At 40.2% G+C, this 20,164-nt stretch overlaps 1 protein-coding gene across 1 annotated transcript; it reads right to left on the reverse strand.

The window, feature by feature from the left end:
• Positions 1-6,518: 6,518 nt before the first annotated feature.
• On the reverse strand, positions 6,519-18,935 carry MAEL (maelstrom spermatogenic transposon silencer). Its single transcript, XM_086752638.1, has 12 exons — positions 18,804-18,935; positions 18,058-18,144; positions 16,029-16,131; positions 13,898-14,053; positions 13,356-13,397; positions 12,348-12,475; positions 11,433-11,487; positions 10,678-10,819; positions 9,385-9,447; positions 8,355-8,487; positions 8,042-8,120; positions 6,519-7,245 (listed from the first exon to the last, which is right to left on the reverse strand). Exons 1-12 carry the CDS (start codon positions 18,933-18,935, stop codon positions 7,130-7,132), a joined length of 1,236 nt encoding a protein of 411 aa, XP_086608764.1. The 3' UTR covers positions 6,519-7,129.
• Positions 18,936-20,164: the final 1,229 nt, after the last annotated feature.

Here is a 20,164-nt window from a genome sequence, read left to right on the forward strand (position 1 = left end):
CATCTCTGCATTAAGTTATCCGAAGAAACCAGACACAAAATACGGAGGAGATTACATAATGACCCCCAAATCCATGAATTCAATTCTCTGTAAGCAGGTTCCATAAGAACTAGCAGGGGAAAAGCAGGAGAATCAAACCTGACAACCATTAAAGCACAACTACTTATGTTCTGCAACACTAAGCTTAGTTCTACACCGGGAAATAAACTAAGTGATAGCACCCAGAGAGATGGCTGAGGTATTTCAGTGCTGCTTATAATTCTCCCTTTTCTTTGTTTTTTTTTTTTTAAGGCGGCTAACATTTTGGAAGTTGTGTATTTATCAGAATGCTACATGTATTTTTCCTCAACCAATTTGTTCAACTCAGTCAGTCAAAAACACACATATTCAAATTCCTATCTTACTGCAAGATTTTCCTGTGACCGAATGAATGACTTGTGTGTCTTGTATGTCTTAGAAGCAGGAATAACTCCAAGAGCCTCTAGCATACCCACAACTTTAAACAAAATTAAAGCAGCACTAGCGTGTTTGAGGGGAAGATGGGGAAAACTAGGAATACTTAATTAATTCCAAAGAATTAATATATGTATACCCAAATTTAATACTCCCTTCCCTCAAAAGGCAGGAAGTAGGCAGAAAATTAATGACCAGGCAGAAAAGTACACAGCCTATAATAAATTACTGTTTAGTTCAACTTTAACATGAAAGAATATGCACATACAAGCTTTATCTGTGCGTGAGCAGGAGGAACCAGAACACAAGGATCTAAGCCCTCAACAAACCATTTCCCATCTGCAGGACTGCCAAGATCTGTTACCCCAAGTGGAACAATCACCACAATAAGGCTTTGATACATCATTACTTAGCAAGATTTTTTTTTTCGGCAAGCACACCAAGAGGATATTTTAAAATTACCTGGTTTTCCTTCTGACCCTACCTCAGCAACCTACAACAGGCCTTTTACTCTATAATGAAGCATATGAAGGAAGCAAAGAAATCCACTTTATCAGTCTAGCAACCCAATGAAAAGAAGGCAAGACAGAAATCTTGCACACAATTTGAAAAACTGGCTCATCCTGCACTGCTCAAAACAATTACACTAACCAAGACTATACCACATTTCCCTCTTGTGTGCAAAAGGGAGGAACATCTCCCCTGTACACTGCTCCTTCCCTTCCCAGCTTTAATTGTTTCCATTTACATTAATGTTTTCACTTGCTTATAACATTCTGAAGGCGATATACTATACAGCTTACCGGGTAAAAAAAAGCTTTGTTATTTGCTCCTAGTATCAGTCACTTAGCTTTTCAGATTTATTCCTATCGAAGCACTTTTCATTTAAGGAACTCAAAGGTGTACTGAATGTTGCAAGCAATCACTATCATTTTGAGTGACGCAACAAAAGTTAAATGACCTGACTAGAGAGACAGATCACAACAATGCAGAGGAAGCACAGAGATAAGGAAGAGCCAAGACTCCCAGTCCTCTGATCCACCCTGCAAGGCAGGTATTCTCATCAACACCTTTTTTCCTATCTCACCTTCCAAATTCCCTTTTTTTTTCTCGTGTTCCCTTTTTAGTTTTGGTCTTTCTTCTTGGCAAAGTTGCTCTCCTGCCAGTCCTGTTGCAAAGGGTTCTCCCTTCCTAGATGCAGGACTTCGCTGCGTTTCGTAAGGTTCCTATTAGCCCACTCCTCCAGCCTGCGTAATAGTCCTGCCCTCAAGTGTATCAACTAATCTCCTCAACTTGATATTTTCTGCAGGCAAAAGCGCACTCCATCACCTCCAGATTGCTGCTGAAGACACTACAGGCCATAGTATAGAATTCACCAGTACCCAACATGTTACTGGCCTCCACGTAGAGTATAACCAGATTTTTACCCATCTGGTTGTCCACCCATCTAGACTGGAACATCCCAACTCAGATACAAGTATACTGTGTGAGACTGTACTTGCTACAGAAAGCCTTGCTAAAGTCACTACTGGCCACTACTGTTCTTCCTTTATTCCAAACCTGTCACAGAAAGTAACCGGGCTGCTCAGGTATAATTTAGCCTTGGTAAATCCATGCTGGCTGTTTCCAGTCCTCCTCTTCTCCTTTCGGTACCCAAAAACATGTTCTGAGAAGACTCACTCCTCAATTTTTCCAAGGAGTCCAGTGCAGCTAAGCAGCCTATGCTTTCCTAGATCATCCTTTTGACAGACAATATTTGCCTTCCATTGCTGTGAACCTTCTGCACTCTCTGTGATCTTTCAAAGGTGAGAGAATGGCCTTGCAAAGGCATCAGGCAGCTTTCTCAGCATCCTCAGATGCAGCCCATCTGGTTCTATAGACTTGTATGGGTCTAGAACTCCCTACTGATCCCTGGCTCGCTCTCCATCTACTGCTGGTGTTCTTCTCCCTGAACCCTTCCTGAGTATAGAGATCTGGGAGACCTTATTAGTAACATCTGAAACAGAGAAGGCACTGAGAACCTCAGCCTTATGAGGGTTACTGCAGCCGTGTTACCAAATCACTCATACCATTCAGCAACAGTACCACTTTTTCCTTATTCAATCTTTTACTGCTAACGAAGTGATAAAAGCTCTTGTTGTTACCTTGATCCCTTACAAGCATCAACTCCAGGTGACCTTTGGCTTTCCAAACATCATCCCTACAGGCCTGGCCAGGGTTTGTGAAGTCTTCCTTTGTAGCCCACACCTGCTTCTACCTCCCTCTGCTGCACTAGGACTAGGGTGCAGCCATGAGTTCCCCATAAAGACAAGAGCGCCCTGATCGATCTACCTTCATCTGAGCACTGTTCTCACACTTGGAAGACGTTGTTCTTAATGAACTCCTTTATTCTTCAGAGCTGCCCTCCAGGGGATTCCACCCCTACCCATCTCCCACATAACCCCCAAGGTCTGCTCTCACTGCCTTCCTCACTCTTCTCAGGATTTTGAGAGGTATTTCCAGTATTACACAGATACAAAAGCTGGTGCTGCCACTGCTTATTTCAAGATTCAGTGTAATGCACAATTCAGAACTGATCAGACAGATGGGAGTTAATTATCTCACAGTCTTTGTTGCTAGAGTAACAGCACTACTTTTCTACTTATTGTATCATCTGTTCCAGGAAAGAGACCAAGGCAGTCTTCTATCTGAAGAAGCTCACAGTACAATCAGCAAACCGTCAAGATTAATTCTGGATGCATTGGGACTAGTACTAAATTTATTATACCCCAACATAAGGGAATTTGGAACTTCTCTCTCCTGCATTTCACCTGTTCACTATGGAGTGAGGGGAATGATTTGAAAATGGCAATTAGAGAAGCTTGCGGAAGCTTCAAAGACAGAACCCAGGAAAGGTGAAGGAACAGAGATAATACAGGGTTAGACCAATAAAAGTGTTTGCCTCTTTTTTCATTTTACTGAATCAATGCAATTCATTAATTGATAGGCCGAATAGGCCGAAACTGAGGGATAGTAATCCTGCAGAAGACATCAAGAGGGCAGAAACTAGGTAACAGACTTGTTAGTCTCCTGCCCCACTACAGTACTTTCACTATGCCAAATTGAAAGGTCATGTTAAAGCCTTCGTAGTTAGCTCCATACGCCTCTATCTATCAACCAGAAATCAAAACCTCAGTTTTACATATATACCTGAGTCACTGAACTTTTGGGGAAAGTTTGAAATTCTTCATAGGGGAAAGGATTAGCACTTCTAAATTTAACTAACAGGTCAAAAAGCACAGTCCCTCTGTGTTAATTATGCAGGTTTTTAAAAAAAAAAAAGAAGACATCAGGAACAGAAAAATACAGCCATTTTGCAAAGAAATCCAGACAGGGCTTCCTTGAGCACAGGTTTTCATTCACCTAACACAAACTTTTATTTGAAAGAATGTGACCACGAGCACAACGCCATCTGACTGTGATGGCTCAAGACCCAGAGTCCCTGAAATGGAAGCAAGTTTTCTCTTTGGCTATGACTCAATGTAGATCTCATCCTAGGCAGCTGGCAAAGAACATACCCTGTGGAATGAATATTAACTGTGCCATCTGATACAAGGATCACAGCACTGCTTCTTCCAGGTTGACATGTACCCGATCAGCAGAATCCAACACCTAATATTTGACAGACCCTCCACCCAGAATATGCCCACCAAATTTCCACTACACAGAATCAGTAACTGCTGCTTACTCTACAGGAACGTGCTTCATTTTGCAATACCAGTTATACGTTCTTTGAATAGAATGTAAAAGAATACGTGATTACAGGTTAATATAGTGATGTCATAGACTAAATCAAAGTCATCACCACAGTCCATTGTGTTTTCATGACTCTCAGAAAACCGTTCTCCTAGCCAAAACCTTTACAGTAGGGAGTAGTAACACACAATTCAACAATTCATCTACTTACTTGTATAACAAGAACAAAAAACCAATTAACTTTCTAATGTGTATGCAAACCCAGGATTACTTCTGCCCATTACTCTCATGGGACTGAGTAATCTACACTAACAGGAGGACAGAAAGTCACGTCTGATAGAATCTGTTAGACATCTCCTTCGCAAAAAGAACTCTTAAGAAAATTCAATTTGTATGGTACCTAAATGCTCATATGCAGAGTATTAAGTTACTGATACTTTTTAGCATGTGGAAAGTACATGTTTAAAGCTCCCAGACTGCATCACTCAAACTCTGCTCAGAAGCCATTCCACCTTTACTTGGTTTTATTTCCCCTTGAGAATTTTGTCATGCAAGTGGGGAGAATTTTGTTCTAATTTTGACCCACAGTTTGTGCCTTACCAGTACTATTCCTTGCACTTAAACGTGCTAAGGTTGTAAGTCACCATCTTTTAATCAACTTTACTTTTCAATTAAAGGAGAGCACACTGTATTTGGCTTATTAAGCAGAATTTATTTTTCAAGAAATCAAACAGAGTTTCAAACTGCAAAACAGCGAGGGAAGCAGAGCTCCAAAATGAAAGAATTTTCTATGATCCTCCAACAGCTGTTAGGGGTCCCCCTCAATATATGCAGAAAAATAGTACTAATTGGGCTACACCAAGTTAGTGTACTCATTCTCATTATATAGATCTTAAAAGTTTTCACTACAAAAAACACCACAGGTTGTTAGTTATTACAGTAAGACAGTTACTGCCCTAGTTAACAGCCCACTGCCTACAGCACATAACTAGTGTCTTCTAGGTCTTCTACAGTTTATGTACTCTTTTAACACACAGGTGATAAGGTATAGACATGCCATGGAACCCTAACTCTGTCTTTCTTCATTTCTGCTCAGATTCCTTATCTCAGTCTTGAAGATATAGAATACTTGGAGCATAGAAACAAATGCTCTTAGGTTTGTACAGTTACACTGATACTGAATAAATATGTTAATAATGAATTCTCTGCTTCATAAGAACTGAAACATGAAACTCCTATTGTGACACTGACCTCTGAAAATAATTCAAAGATTACAGTTCTGTATGTTTTGAAGTGTCCATGCAGCAACAACAGCTGTCAGTTAAGAAATTAAAACTCAAACAAGTGTATTCCAACGCAGAGAAGCCTTTACCACTGCTAAACAGACACTCTTACTCTGAAGCATCATTCTCAGATGCTTCACTGGTAAATCTCAGTCTTAGAGGTTTTTTGTTCCTTATCTGATGAAATTCAGCAGGTGGCCTCAAAGGAAGGAAATACAGAATAATTCAAGAAAATTCAGTGATATAGGCAAACTGTTAGGTAAGAGGCACCAAAATGTTAGAGGTTCAGTGATCCTGCAATACTGGAAGAAGGGCCACAACTGGCCTTAGAGCAACTGTAACAGGTTTCCAACTAAATCAGCAACTGGCCTTCTTTGACACACTGATCAGCACACTTGAGTTTATTCATAAGTGCGCTGACCTCTTATTTTGGCTGGGCTTTGGATTTTGTTTGGGGTTGGGTTTTTTTCTTTTTTTTTTCCTATTACCCAAAGGAATGAACTACCTCATTTTAACTTCCAGTTCCTATAAGGAATGAAATAAATATCTTCTCACAGTTAGTTGCTATGGAAATAGTATTTCACAACTGGACCTCTGTTGGAACAAGATGTAGAAATAACTCAAAACCCAAGCTCTTATTTCTGAGAATCGGTTGCTCAAAGACACATGGACTAAGGATGAGGCTCAGACAACTTTTTGGGGACTAGTCCAAGACTCGTACCTCCATGAAATGGAACATCTAACTTCTCAGTGATACGTCAGACAGTCTCCCTGTTTTTATGTGCCGTCAAGTAATTACAACTGGTATGAGCCTAACTAAACTTGTGAAATTATATCTGCAGGTTAATATATCAGTTTGAATTTGAGATTCCTTTTAAAAAAAAAAAAAAACAACAAACCGTAACATCTACAGTCCTCTTCAGCCTGCAGGTTTGAGGGACATGCATTTTTTTAAACAGAAAAGGGATGCAAAGGAGGAGGGTGGGGGGGAGGGGGAAATCTATATTGTACTTGTTGCTGATGTATATAGCCTGTGCCTCTAAAAGAACATTAATAGACGGATAAGTTTGCCACCACATTTCTTCCAAGACATTTCATAGAAAGTCTGCTTTTTTTCCTTGAATGACCACTCAAATTCTTCATGGCTAGAACTGACAGACTATAGCAAACCTTCAAGACCATTAGATCTTTAATTCCTCTAGGGTGACCCTTCATACCTTTAATGCTCCCCCTCCATCACTTTTTGAGGAGAGACTGTTATACACTGAAATGCTACCTTCCACATGTAGAAGAGGGGAAGGAGGCTACTGAAGAAGAAATAAAGCACTTGTTTAAAGTCACACTGGCCACTGAAGAATTATTCTAATCCAATGATACTGCCTAATTGATCTTGACTTTTCATTCCATTCATTAAGAAATACACCTAGTATGGCATGTATTTTTAAAGAGAGGATGCAACTGTCTGGCCCTTCAAAATAAGTCTTCCTGTATATAATAAACAAGATTTTCATCTTCTTTAAATCCAGTCAATCATTCTAACAAGAACCTGAACTGTCAAGGGCTACACATAAGACGAAAAACTGCAGTGTAGAGAAACTCCTGGGTATCTTAGAGAAACAAGGAAAATCAGAATTTACAGCTGTCCTGGAAGTAAAATTTCAGTTACTCAAAGACTTGAATAGATCAGGTGCACTTTTCAGCAATCGAGTAATTCCTCTTCCTCGCATGGTACTTGTTCCATAAAGGGAAGTCTTCACACCACATGGAGAATCACCTATTAAATTAAATACAGTTTGCAAATCAAATCAGCATTTAAAGTTTGCATAAATTAATGGAAATGTTCTTCATATGCTCCGGAGCTGAACCTATTCAATAGCTCCAATACAAAAAAGTCAGAGATAGGGGATGTGCCCTCTATAAACACAAGGACCATAAGATCTCATGATTTATAATCAGAAGAGTTTTGGAGTTTAATTCAGCATGTATTTTACATGCAAGAAAACAAGCTGCAAACTCAGAATTCTTACAGCTATTTGTCTTCCAAACTTGATTCTGTTCCTCTGAAGATTAGCCATGAACTGCACAGATGAACCGAGCTCCTGTGCCTTCTACTAAAAAAATGTTGTCCCCCAAAAGACTACTTCAAATCAGCAGTCTTTAAAAACCGAGTTATAACAGAATACTTGCAACAAGTACCAGCCGAGTCTGCACATATGACTTAAGAGCAAAGAGTATTTATGGATGGCCCTGCCTCACAGCACCTAAGCATATAAGAATGGACTTAGTGTTGCAGAAAAACAAAAGGAGTATAAATCCGAGAGCAACATTTATAAGAAAAACTAAATTTTGGGGGATTTTTTTTGACCATAAGAAAAGGACAAAATGGCAGCTCTTTATGTTTGTGTCTTCAGAAATTCAGTGAAATCTGTGTGCAAAAATAAGCACAGCTCATGCAGAGCTGTTTAAGCTTTATGTCACTGACAGGCAACATCTAAGCCTAGAAATCCGAAAAAGCAGCAAATGGATTAAGTTTAACTATCTCTTTACAAATGAAAAAGTTTCAAACTCACAATTAGAAGGGACAAACTCTTGATCCTGACTTGGAGAAGCTAAATGTCTGTCACATCCAGAACCCTCAACCTTCATTTTCTGTATGAAGAAACAAACATTCAATATAATACATGTCTTCCAAAATGCAGTATACACAACTATCCACGAAACCCATGAATTATGGTCAAAAGTCACAAGAATTGACCCAGCTAGTGATTATTTTTCTTTCACCAGTCTGCCCAATACACACCACAAAAGACAGCATCTGAAAACAGTTAACCTGAAATTGGCAAGTTTGAACACTGAACAAGATACCAGTTTAAAGAATCTGACCTGAAAACGCCCAACATCCAGTACCACCATCTTGGTATGTGTGCTTTCACTATAATCAGAGTCTTGAAGAGGTAGGTGAGCTGCTGTCAGTGAGACTCCATACACACTAGCTAAAGATTTACTGATGCAATAACTTGACCGAGAAAAAAAAAAGATAACAAGAGAAGTTTGGCTCAGAGAGCTGTAATGCTTATGCACAGAAGCACACCATTTTCAGTTCTTCAACTGGCAAACAAAAGCAACCGCAGACTGAGATGCAGAGAGCAGATGACAGAGGGCAGAAGGACATTACTGCAGTAGCTAAATAGTTACCCTGCATTCTTCCAAGACCACCAGCCTATTCTATAACTACATATGAAATTAAAACTGCTTCCCCACATTACCAAATGCAGCCACTTAAAAGTGTGAAAATCAACACTTTTTTGTAAGGCGTAACAGTACATAACAAGAGTTTTTTTGAATGAAAGACTATTCAATATTATCTTTCTCAAAGTGCTACTACTACTGACTGAGATATTAAATGGCATTTCCTTGTTTCTGAACTATTTACTTTCCCTTTCCGCAAATCAAAAAGATTACAGAATCTTATATATCTACATTATACGTAAGGCAGTATAGAAGTTTCCAGAATAAAGATAGACTAGAATATACTGAGAATTTCTCACCAAATGCAGGTATACTAAACCTCTGAAGAAAAAAAACCCAGTGAATTCTAAGGTGATTAACACTTCTCTCAATTCTCCAGTAGTAAGTGGAGGTAGTGAAAGGATCACACTACAGAGTGATGGACATCACTATCACAGAAATTACATTACATCTAAAGTGCTAAGACTTACAGCACACTGCTAAGCCATACAAACAACGATGAAAATTACAAATAGAACAAAATTTTGGGGGTGCAGGGAATAAATAAAACTCAAGATCTAGAACAACAGTGCTCCAGGCAGTCAGAGAAGCCAGAGCCAAAAATGTGCATCTATAACAAAATAAAAAGTCATCATACCAGAAATAACTCCTTAGCAATACTCACGCAGTTTTCTTACAGGATGCCAAAGCACAGCAGAGTATATCATTCTCCTCATGCCACTTGCACCTACATGAAATGAAGTTCATGCTTATCTGAGAAGCATCTACCTCTTTAATCAACATTAATAGTTCATCTGGTCAGAAGGAACAGGAAGAAACATTAAAGATGTTCTCTTTTTAACTCAGTGACCACATAGTACCTTTAAATTTTCACAGCATTCAATAACTAACCTCTAAGTGGTTTATGCAGAGTTAAAAGACATGCTTAACAGGCAACCTGCTTCATGCTGGGGGCGGGGGGGAAGAAAAGAGAATTCTAAGAGATAAATGGAATTTAAAGGTAACAATTTGAAGATTCCCATTAACGTAAAATAATTCCTCTTAGTATAAGCATCCCCACTCTCCTCTCCAAGTGTGTGTTTTAAAGTACATTTTTCCATTCTTGTTACAGTCTTGCTCTAGAGTGAAGATACTCACAGAAATGGAAAACTACGTAACTATAAAAAGATAAAGTGATATTGATTATCCCAACGATCTCAAAATCCATACTGTAAGCAGACTTCCAATAACTTTTTTTTTCCCCTCAAAAGACCTAATAAAATTTAAGATCAACTTACTGGTTCTTATTTGAAACAGTAGCAGAGGAAAAGTTGAAGTATATTTCAAAGTTAACTGAGTCATCACTAAATATTGCCCTGCAACACCACAAGCTACATACCACTTCTTTGTACAAACATGAAAGAATCTGAAAGCAGGAAAAGCTTTACTGTTCAAGACATATAGGGAAAAAAAAAGGGGTGGGGGGTAATCCTACGAAGTAAATAGGATTCCAGATGTGTTACAAAAAACGCTCATTCTGGAAGAAAAAACGATAGGATCTAGCTTAATGCTTATGCTTGAGAATTTGATTTATACCACTGGCAAACACATCTGGTCCCTCATCATAGTAGCAGCATGAACCATTTGATGTATAGCTACAGCCAGGTCCCATCCAAATTGCATTTCTAAGACAGTCGGAATCTTCTCAATTCTATGATTTCCATTTAAATACTACAATCTATTTTATTTCCATTTTTTACCCTCTCCTTTAAATTAGGCCTCAGCATTAAAAAAGCCATCTATCTTGACATTTCTTTTGGAAAAGTATTTTTCCATTTCCAGTTGTACTCACGATGTGACAAGAAGCAGTTCTGATTAGAAAGCCTGCAGAACATTCTAGCCTAGCAGCATACAAGCTGTATGCAGGGCACCAAGACAGATCAGGCTAATACACGTTTCCACTAAGAACCCAATATACCTGGTATTACTGGAGAAATCCCACAGGAAGACATCCAGTTCTCTACACACCCAAGTCTTGGATGGCTCCTTTTGGTATTTCTTCTGGTACAGTCTTATTACCAGGTCTTCTACAGCAAGAAGCTCCAGATGGCTCTCAATGCCTATAGCTCAGAGAAAAATCCAGGAGAACAAGAGTCAGCGAATATTCCGCTCAGCTCACTTCTCAGTCAGCCCCTGTTCACTGTTTAGCCTCTTACCAGAGCATCAAAGCTCTTGTAAACCTTAACAAGTTATTCCACCAGTGGTTCTGACAAAATCTGACTTCCTAGCAGAGTTGGTCCTACATTCCCATATTCCATATCAGCAATTACGTATCCTACTTGCGGGCCATCTCTCCTCAGAAGCTGTTAGTTTTCCCATGCGTACCATATGCTCACCTTCACAGTAATCTCATTGCCTCTAGTGCTTCTTTAACTGGCTGAGCAAGAAACTGTGTGTGTTGTTCTATAGACGTGCTCATTAGCCAGTTAGCTGATCATGCTGCTGTTTTACTGTCACTGATGGGGAGGAAAAGAAGAGGGAGAAACACACAAAGCAGTTCTAGCTATCAGTACCAGCTTTTATGAAATCTTTGAGGCCCAAACATTTTCAGTCAAATACAGTTGTCCATGATTACATAACCTTTTTTTTTTTTTTTTTGGGGTGGAGGGGGAGCAAGGCGGGTGGGTTGGGAAGAAGGGAAGGAGAAAAGGCCAAAAATGATCCATTTCTCACCTGTTAGGCACGCCATTCGATTGAGACACCAGCTAATTTGGAATCTGTCATTAGACTAGAGGAAAGAAAGTTTCAGTCACGTTGAAGAAGTACAGTATATAATCCTGACATCTGCAAGACTTCTCACTATGTCTGAAAAAGTCCCCTCCAAAACAAAATTCAATGTTTGTGGGACGGAACGCACACTCTTCCTGAAAATTATCTTAAATAACCAGATCCTAAGCGACGAGGCTTTCCAACTAAACCCCAGGAGAAATTTTGGACTAATGCTCAGGGACAGTTTAAAGGTTAACCCATACTACAGATGATCTCCACTAAATGCTATATTTTATTCATGCCTATTTCTTCAGAGCCCTGTATTTATGGATGGAGCCCAAGATCTTGACCTTCCCCACCTTTTTAAAGATTAACATTAGGCTCGAATAGAATCAAAACATAATACAGCTGTCATGAAGCTTCAACGCCTCTGAATCCTAATGTTTTGTTTTGTTCATTGGCAAATGAAACTGGAGCAAAAATTAAGATGTACAGTATTCTCACAGGGAAAGTCATAAAAACATCAAAACATCCCTTAGAAAAGCAGGATTATGTGACTATTATTCAGCACAATCAATTTAAGTCAATCGTAAAAGCTCTTAATCTAAGTCAAAACAATGTCAGAGACCAAGTGAAACGTTCATCAGTAGACTACAGCCAAAAGTGCAGGCTGAAAATAAGAATGCAGAAAACCAGGTTTCCGCTTTCTAAAAAGGTTAACTTCTGGTGGCCACTTCTTCCTGCATGGAACTGAGATACTTTACTTTAAAACCTAATCAGTGTGCAAATGAGTGAGAAAAGACACTCTTTTCCAAAGTATCTCCTTAGTCATCCAACAGAAGTAAAATTAAAGGCATCCTACTTTGACCGTGACCATACCCTGCAGTAAAAGCGAGGCCGAACACCTCTGGCTGGCTGGACAAACTCAAGAAGTTCGCGCAAGACAACTGCGTAACAAGTTCGTGAAAGATGAAATCCAGATATAGGGATCTTATGAGTGGCATCACCTGGGGGCGGGGGGGCGACAGAAGGAAAAAAAAAAGTTATGAGAAGCCCTGTTTCCGTAAATGACACAGCTCCCCCCTTCTTTGTATCTTTTTATGTATATAAAAATATGTATATATGCATACATACAAACACACACATCTCTTCTCTATAGGCAGTGTCTGTGATTAAGCTACCAAAATCTTGCTTCCGTTAGCAGAAGACTGGTGGGTCTGGGCTGTGAGCAAACACACTCATCCATTTTAAACGGCCATTATCTAAGTATTTGACATAGGAAAACATGGGCCAAGTTTGTTCCCTCTGTACACAAGGGCAGGAAGTGTCCCAATAGAAACAAACGGCAATCTATAAACATCACTTAAAGATTTACAAGAGAAACAAGGCAGGCCAAGTCAGACACAACAACTCTATAAATCCTTTAACTTTGTTGATATATGTAAAGCTGAAAAACACAACTTTTACATACAAACTAGTATCTTTGAGTTACCCTATTATGAATTGGCACTTCATGCTGAAGATATACAGAAGGACCACGAAGGGAAGGACACTCTGCTCAAATGGGCTTGAAAGCATTTAAAGCCATACAAAGTTGTCCCACTTAAGAAGAATGTACTGCAGTTATTATTGAATTAAAAAAGGAAGATAGAATACAAATAACTCTGCCATTGACAAAACCATTTTGGGTGAAGTGCTCTGCCATTTGTGGGTACAAAAAAATATATAAAAGGTGACCATGACAAGCTGCTCTGTTTCTCTTCGAAACTTGACAAGTCCCCAGAAGGAGAAACTGTAGACTTACAAAACATTTGGATACAGATTAGATAAACTGAGTCTAAAACTGTACACCTTTGCATACCATTCTTTTCCTCCATTGATACTCACTGGCAGCCTGGCAGTGGTACCGAAAACCACGTGGTGGTACTTCTGCAGAAAAGCAGGGGAGATAGGAGAAGAAGAACAATCATCATCCAACATCCACAGTGACAGATCCTTAACTCTCAACATGAACAGAACGAAACAGCTTAATCTTCCCTTGTGGCCTTATACAAGTCCCACAACTATTTTTGAAAAAGTTACTTTCAGTCACATGCATTTTAAAAAACAAATTATATTGTATAGTGTATGTGTTAGGCCCAATCCAGACAAATATTCATTGGCATGAAATATAGAGCACAAACATCTGAAGGTCCTCCTAGATTTATTCTACCCTCTTTAAGCTTCACACAGTTCTGATGCTTAGATCCATCTTTTCAGAAACAATCAGCATTGCTCCAATATTTTAAGAAGTCCAGCCACTTATAGTCAAAGAAATAAACCCATCTCAATACCAGATATCTAATCTGGGCAGCAGTGACTGACACCAGAAAGCCTCCCTCTCACCTCAAAGCAAGATGAACTACTTGTCTTCCTTCCTTGGAACTCACCTGGATCTATGAAGTGATGGAAATCAGCTATTATGCCATCCTGTAGAGAGTACTTGACACATCCAATCTCACAAGGAAGGAAGCGCTGTTCACAGTGTGACGGCAGCTTGCCATGGCTGTAAATGTTCAGGAAGTAGAAGATGTCTGCAACTACAGCTGAAAGAAAAAAAAAGAAAAAAAAAAAAAAAACAAAACACAAAAACCAAAACATCAAGCCATTTTCAGAAGAGCCACCAGAGGTTACAGCCAGTCATCCTGGCCTCAACCTCATCCAGAGAAAGCTTCAGTGTGCTTTATCACATGAGTGAGTAAAGTAAGGTAATGACCAACAAAAGATCTCTAAGACATAGAGATCTTCTTCTGTATCACAGATTCCATAGATGCTACTGTGTACAGAGATAGAGATCAGAGTAAAAAAAAAAAAATCAAAAAACCCAAACCAAAAACCCAAACCAAAAGCAATTACAAAAACAAAGAAAAAAAAAATCAACCCCCAAAACCCACAAGAATGTTAAGAGGAGTGGAATCCAACAGAAACTACTATTGCTTTTTATGATAGGTCTCTTCACCCTTTAGGAAAATAAGGTTAGAAAAAAAAGAAATAATCGGTAACTGCAAAGCAGCCCCACAGGCTCAATTCAGTAACTTACACAAGTTAAATGAGCTGGTAATAATCTTCCAGGTAAAAGGAGATGAGAAGTCCACTAACTTCTCATCAATCACCACTAACTAATCAATCAAAGGATTGATTCTCTCCTCTGCTAACCAAGCTCCCAAAGAAGGCAGCAAGAATATCCAAGGCAAATGTCAAGAAATAAATTCATCTCTTAATAATTCAAAAAGTATCCAACTATGAAAAATATTTCAAAATACACCTTAATCCTTCACTTCACATATGTCACATAATGTTCCCACTGAAGTTTAAGGCAGCTATTTAATCCTTACCCTTAAGTTTTGCCCCTCATCCAAAAAAATACTACTTGTTCTACTAAATAATACAGATGTATAACTGTTTTCACACAGATACAATGCTTTATGCCAGACATCATGGCACTTAACACCATTTGTCCTAAGCTTGAATGCTGGTGTTCGCTTACATGGGTCTTAAACTCTACAAGCTGCAGGGTCATAGGAAGGATACCTCTCCTACCTGAGTTTGAACTGCTCTCCTTATGAAAAAAAATGAATATAGCTACAGGGAACCAACAGGACTTTTACTGAGAAATATTAAGGAGCAGCATCATAAAATGTGTCTCAGTTATTCTTTATCATCATCTCTCTCATTCAGTTTAAAGATCAATTGTGTCAGTTCAAGCCACCATGATCAATCTGATGAAATTTGCATCACAATGAGAGAGGAGCATGACCTCTGGCAGTGAAGACACTAACAAGTATTACACTTTTTATGGAGCTCCTCTTTCCTGCCCCTTCATAACCATGACAACATGAAAATAGTTCAAGAGACTTGTTAGGTAAAAGGCTTGAACTGAGACTTAATCACACAGCAGATACAGCGTCTGTTAACTGGCTGCTTGACTTACCTTGTAGACACTACCTTTTATCATTTTTCAGAATAATGTAATATTCATTGGGGAAAAGATTACAGATGTGTTCATTACTCAGTTGTAACCAAAACATCCATTTGAAAAGGCGGTACAGATAAGAAAGGTTTAGTTTTCAAGAGTTCTTTCAATAAGGAAGGAAGCCAAGATATTATAAAAGCACTGATGAAGTATACATCCCCTCTTTTGTTCTCCCAAAGAGGCCAGGTCTTCGTTTTATTTAACGCCTCTCCTATACAAATTTTGAACTTTGATATCTAACAACTCTTCACCCTTTAAAATTGGTACAAGTATTCTTTTATGCTGAACTTGGATTAGGCTCCCATCAAGCTAAAAAAACAGAGCATACAATTATTTTGGGGGTGGGGAGGAAGGGACATTTGCATCACCTTCCCTACAAACTACAAAAGACCTTTTTACAGCAGTAGACCATTGGTTTAAAACAAACAAACAGTTGACAGGGATGGCTATTAGCAAAATGTAAACAGCCTTTGTATAGGTACCACTGAGACTATCTACAAAGGGCAAGCTTTTATCTACCAGGATCAACCGCTTTAAGATTACAATACCCTGATCATTCTTCCAAGACATAGCAGAAGCATCTGGAATAGAAGTAACACTAGGCATCTTTGTCGTCAGACAAGCAGGAATTGGATGAGCCAGATTACATGTCTGGAAAAGATGAGAAAGTTAAAAAAAATCAGAAGAGTCTACGAACCTCCAGTAAAGTCCTTCAGCTCTTTTGTCATGGACATCATGACATGGACATCTATCATATGATATCCAGTAACAGTTACAGTCAGGTAGAACAAGTCTGCAGTTTATGTGCAAGTGCTTGTGTACTGGCAGACCGGGAAGGCACGATTTTTCTTCTAAAAGAGGAGAGATAGGTACTTTAGTACCTTGGTCAACTCACTACAACTGGAAAGAACTACAGCTAAATTTAAGAAATGTAATTTAAAAAAAAAAAAAAATTAAAAAAATTGTTAGGTTCAACCACTTGCCACAGTCAAGGAAGTTTTCAAATTGGAATTTCAAAATTTATTTCCATAAACTTTTTCATAAAGTTTGGCACATGTCTTAGTTGCCTTTGACTAGGAATGGAATTGATGAAAAGCTGAAAGCCTCAAGGAAGTAATCAGATTGATCTGGCACAGAGCAAGTGAGAGGGGCATATATACCCATTAAGGACTGTAAATCCATGCATGAACAACAGGCTTTTAAGAGGACAGGAAAAGAAACCTGGCAGGTTTACAGAATTCAATCATTCAAGACTCAAATTTGGAATAACATCCACACCTAGGTACGCCAATTCCAGATGACCATCTTAGCAAGAGTTTGTTGATTATCAGCTTGAACTATTTAAAATAAAATGAATTAGTCCCATGCAATTAAGCTTAGGTCATCTCCAAAACATGATTAAGACCTTTGACTACACAAAGTAACTGTGGTTGTCTGTGTACAGGGGTGTGATTAATAAATTGAGATCACATATAATCTCATACATACACATTTCCCTATTTCCATCGATGGGCAATAAGTATGATGTTCTTTATTTTGGTAAAGCAATCATTCCTTTCCCTGAGTACAGCTTTCTAAAATGCTATTGCTTGTGGACAGAAATATAGAAGCCTCCATTTATGACTTAGTTGTCATTTTATGTAGCTCTCCATTATATATGAAAATAGAGCTTCATTAATTACATCATACCTCTAGCCTAGACATTTTAAACAGCTCTTTTCCATACAAACAGGCCCTCAAATCAGAAAACACTACCTAACATCTCCCTACTAGTCCAGATTGACTAACTTAACTAATCCAGATTTAGTAGCCACTCCAAACTATGATCATCCTGTCATCCTCTCTGGTATAATCTAAATGTTTTAAAGTCTTAAAATTTACCCTCATCAGTAATTCGTACTTCACAGGCAATATCTAGTAATGTGGGATGAAGAATGCAGTATTATCCATTTACTCAACCAGGCTCTTTGCTTTGACACACAAGTTTTCACACTGCCAACGAGACTGGAATAAAATAAGCTTTCTGACGCCTCCTGTAATTCAAAGTCCAAACCCAACTATGCTTCAGGGAACTGCTGGAACCGGGAGAGAGACAGAAGGAAAAACAAAACAAAGCAAAACAAAACAAAAAAAAAAAAAACAGGACACACAAACACCTTTCCAAGGCAGTAAATAGTAAAGGTGATCTGTTTAGTACTATTTCTGACCACAGTCACATTCAGCTTAAGGTAACTGCTTACTTCTACATTGTGGGATTTTGTCCTCCACCATAGCATTACTATTCTCTCTATAATCAAACCAATCTAAAAAATAATGGCAAGGTATAATTATTCTTTTTGTGCGTAGGGTAAAAGATCCCAAAGGAACAAGCTGTACTAGTTTAAAATGGTATACTGAAGAACAATTTTCTGTTTAACTTTCCTAATGGTACAGACTACCACAGCGGCCATAACCTCCAAAGTTTGGAGGCTACAGAGAGCAGGTGATCTTCCATAGTGTCATAGCTGACCAAACCCCAACACCACCTACCCCCTCTTATTTAGCTACATTGAAAGGCATTATTTTCTCAGCATTTACCTCTTTCACCATCTTCCGAGAGCATCTCTTTTCATTCCACTTACGAGCCTTCTCTGCATATACCATCTTTTCTTCCTTAGTCAGCAGCTTGAAGGAAAGCGAATTGTTAAAAAAAAAAAAAAAAGTTTTTACTGCTTCCCTTCTAGTAGCAACAAACTCCACGTAAGAAATAAAGTTGTGCACTTCCAAAGGACATTATCAATTCTTGGCAAGAACTGCCAACTGCTGACATTGACTCAAACATTTCCAGTAGCTTTCTCCCTAATGAAGCCATAAGCTTTGATTCAGAACACCTAGCAAGCCCGTGCTTTTGAGGCACCCTCAAATGAGGGGAAACCAGCCCTGCCCCACCACAAATCAGAGGTCTTCTGAAACTACTCTTGCCAGCCAGGGATGCCACTACCCACAGCTCACAAGCCAGAGCTGTCATGCTGCAGCTGAGGTGAGGACGGTGCAAGCTAGCTTACCCTGCAAGAGAGGCCACCCCGACATTTTGTCCCCCACTCAAACCTGCACGGGGGCACCACTCAGACCCACCCGATGGGTGCTGCTTCCCCAGCAGCAAGAGGCAACCGAGCTGCCCCAGCACACTGTGCCTGAAGCAGGACCGCACCGCCAGCCCTGCCCCCTGCCCTCCCCGCCACTAAAGCCTCGTTAACCCCAGGCCGTTCCCCTCCTATCCCTTCCCGCGGGAGGCCGGAGAGGCGAAGGGGCGGCGTGGGCAGGAAAATGGCCCTTCTCCTCACCGCCCACGCCTGAGAGCAGTAGGGGATGGCATCGACCACGGAGGTGACGGGCAGCCCCTGCCGCTGCAGCTTGGGCAGCTGCTCGCGAACGAAGACGCAATAGGCCGTGGAGGGGCCCCTGCGGTGCGCCATGGCCCCGGGGACACCGACTTCCCGCCGGCCCTCAAGCTCTCCCGCCGGACCGGGGCGGCACCGCACGCTAACGGGGGCGGCACCGCACGCTAACGGGGGCGGCACGGCGCACGCGCGCCCGCCTTCGCCTTTTGGCGGCAAAGGGGATGAAAAGCGTTACGGGTAACGGCCGCCCTCCCCCCTTCCTGGATGCCGCTGTGAGCCGCGGGCTGGGCGGTCCTCTCCCCGTCGCCGCCTCGGGTTTTAACCGTCCGTTCCTGGCGGTAGGGTTGTTTGTGAGTTTTGGCTTGGTGGTTTTTTTTTTTGTTTGGTTGTTTTTTTTTTGTAATGTTCTTTGACTGCTGAAGGATAAGAAATAATAATGTGGGAGCAGTAGCTTGCACCATGCTCTCGTAGACCTTCAAAATGCAGGCTCCCCACCCTCACTAAATGGCAATATACTTTTTTTTTTTTCCAAAAGAAAGGGGTCATATTCCTCTATATCCTCTCAGTCTGAATAATGTTATATGCTAAATTTAGTAAAATCATTGCAAAGAGTCACTACATTTATTTATGCAAATAGACAGGTTCACATGTATAAACAAACAAACAAAACAGAAGAAGAAGAAGAGACTAACTGGAATCCCATGTCTGAAATACATCTACTGGTACATATGACTTCTGAAAATATTCAGAGGTCATTATTACAGGTTGCGGCGACTTCATCTAGGCCAAAACGTCTCACTGCAGGGCTGGGCGCTGGCAGGCGAGGTGCTTTCCCTGCAGCCTGCATGGTCCCTCCTGGCTTTTCTCTCCTGGAACGGCCTGGCTCCTGCTGCTCACTGACAGCCAGCTCCCGAGGAGCTGGTACTCCCTGAGAGAACATGATCATGGTGATGTACCTGCTCCGAGCCTTCCAGTATTGCTCAAAGAGCTACCAGGAGCTGGGGTCTGAGGTAAGAATGCAGGGTGACACAGGGGTAGAGGCCCAGGAGATACGGAAGGGAGTGGGGGGGGGGGAGGTGAAGACCAGCTTCAGTTAAGAGGCCTTGGTTTGGTTTTGAGATACCTGGTAGAAAAATGGAGGAGGTGAGAGGGCATGTGGATGCTTGGAAAGGCAAACTCACTTATTAAAAATAATTTGGGGAGCCCATGTTATATAAAACTGAGGGTGCTATCCAGCACTCTTTTTGTGGTTTTGGGTTGGTTTTTTGTTTTTCTTTTTTCTTTTTCCCCTTTAATTTATCTCA

The sequence above is a fragment of the Chlamydotis macqueenii genome, chromosome 1, assembly GCF_036417535.1.
Source record: "Chlamydotis macqueenii isolate bChlMac1 chromosome 1, bChlMac1.mat, whole genome shotgun sequence".
Lineage (NCBI taxonomy): Eukaryota > Metazoa > Chordata > Aves > Otidiformes > Otididae > Chlamydotis > Chlamydotis macqueenii.

Bases quoted from the DNA above. Each gene is read 5' to 3' on its own strand.
- MAEL (XM_086752638.1), bottom strand. From the start codon at position 18,935: ATGGCGCACCGCAGGGGCCCCTCCACGGCCTATTGCGTCTTCGTTCGC. The intron at 8,121-8,354 runs GTCAGATTCTTT...TTCTTCATACAG, and splicing joins TGGATGTTGGGCGTTTTCAG to AAAATGAAGGTTGAGGGTTC. The intron at 7,246-8,041 runs GTGAGTTTGAAA...TTAATTTAATAG, and splicing joins AGAGTTTGTCCCTTCTAATT to GTGATTCTCCATGTGGTGTG.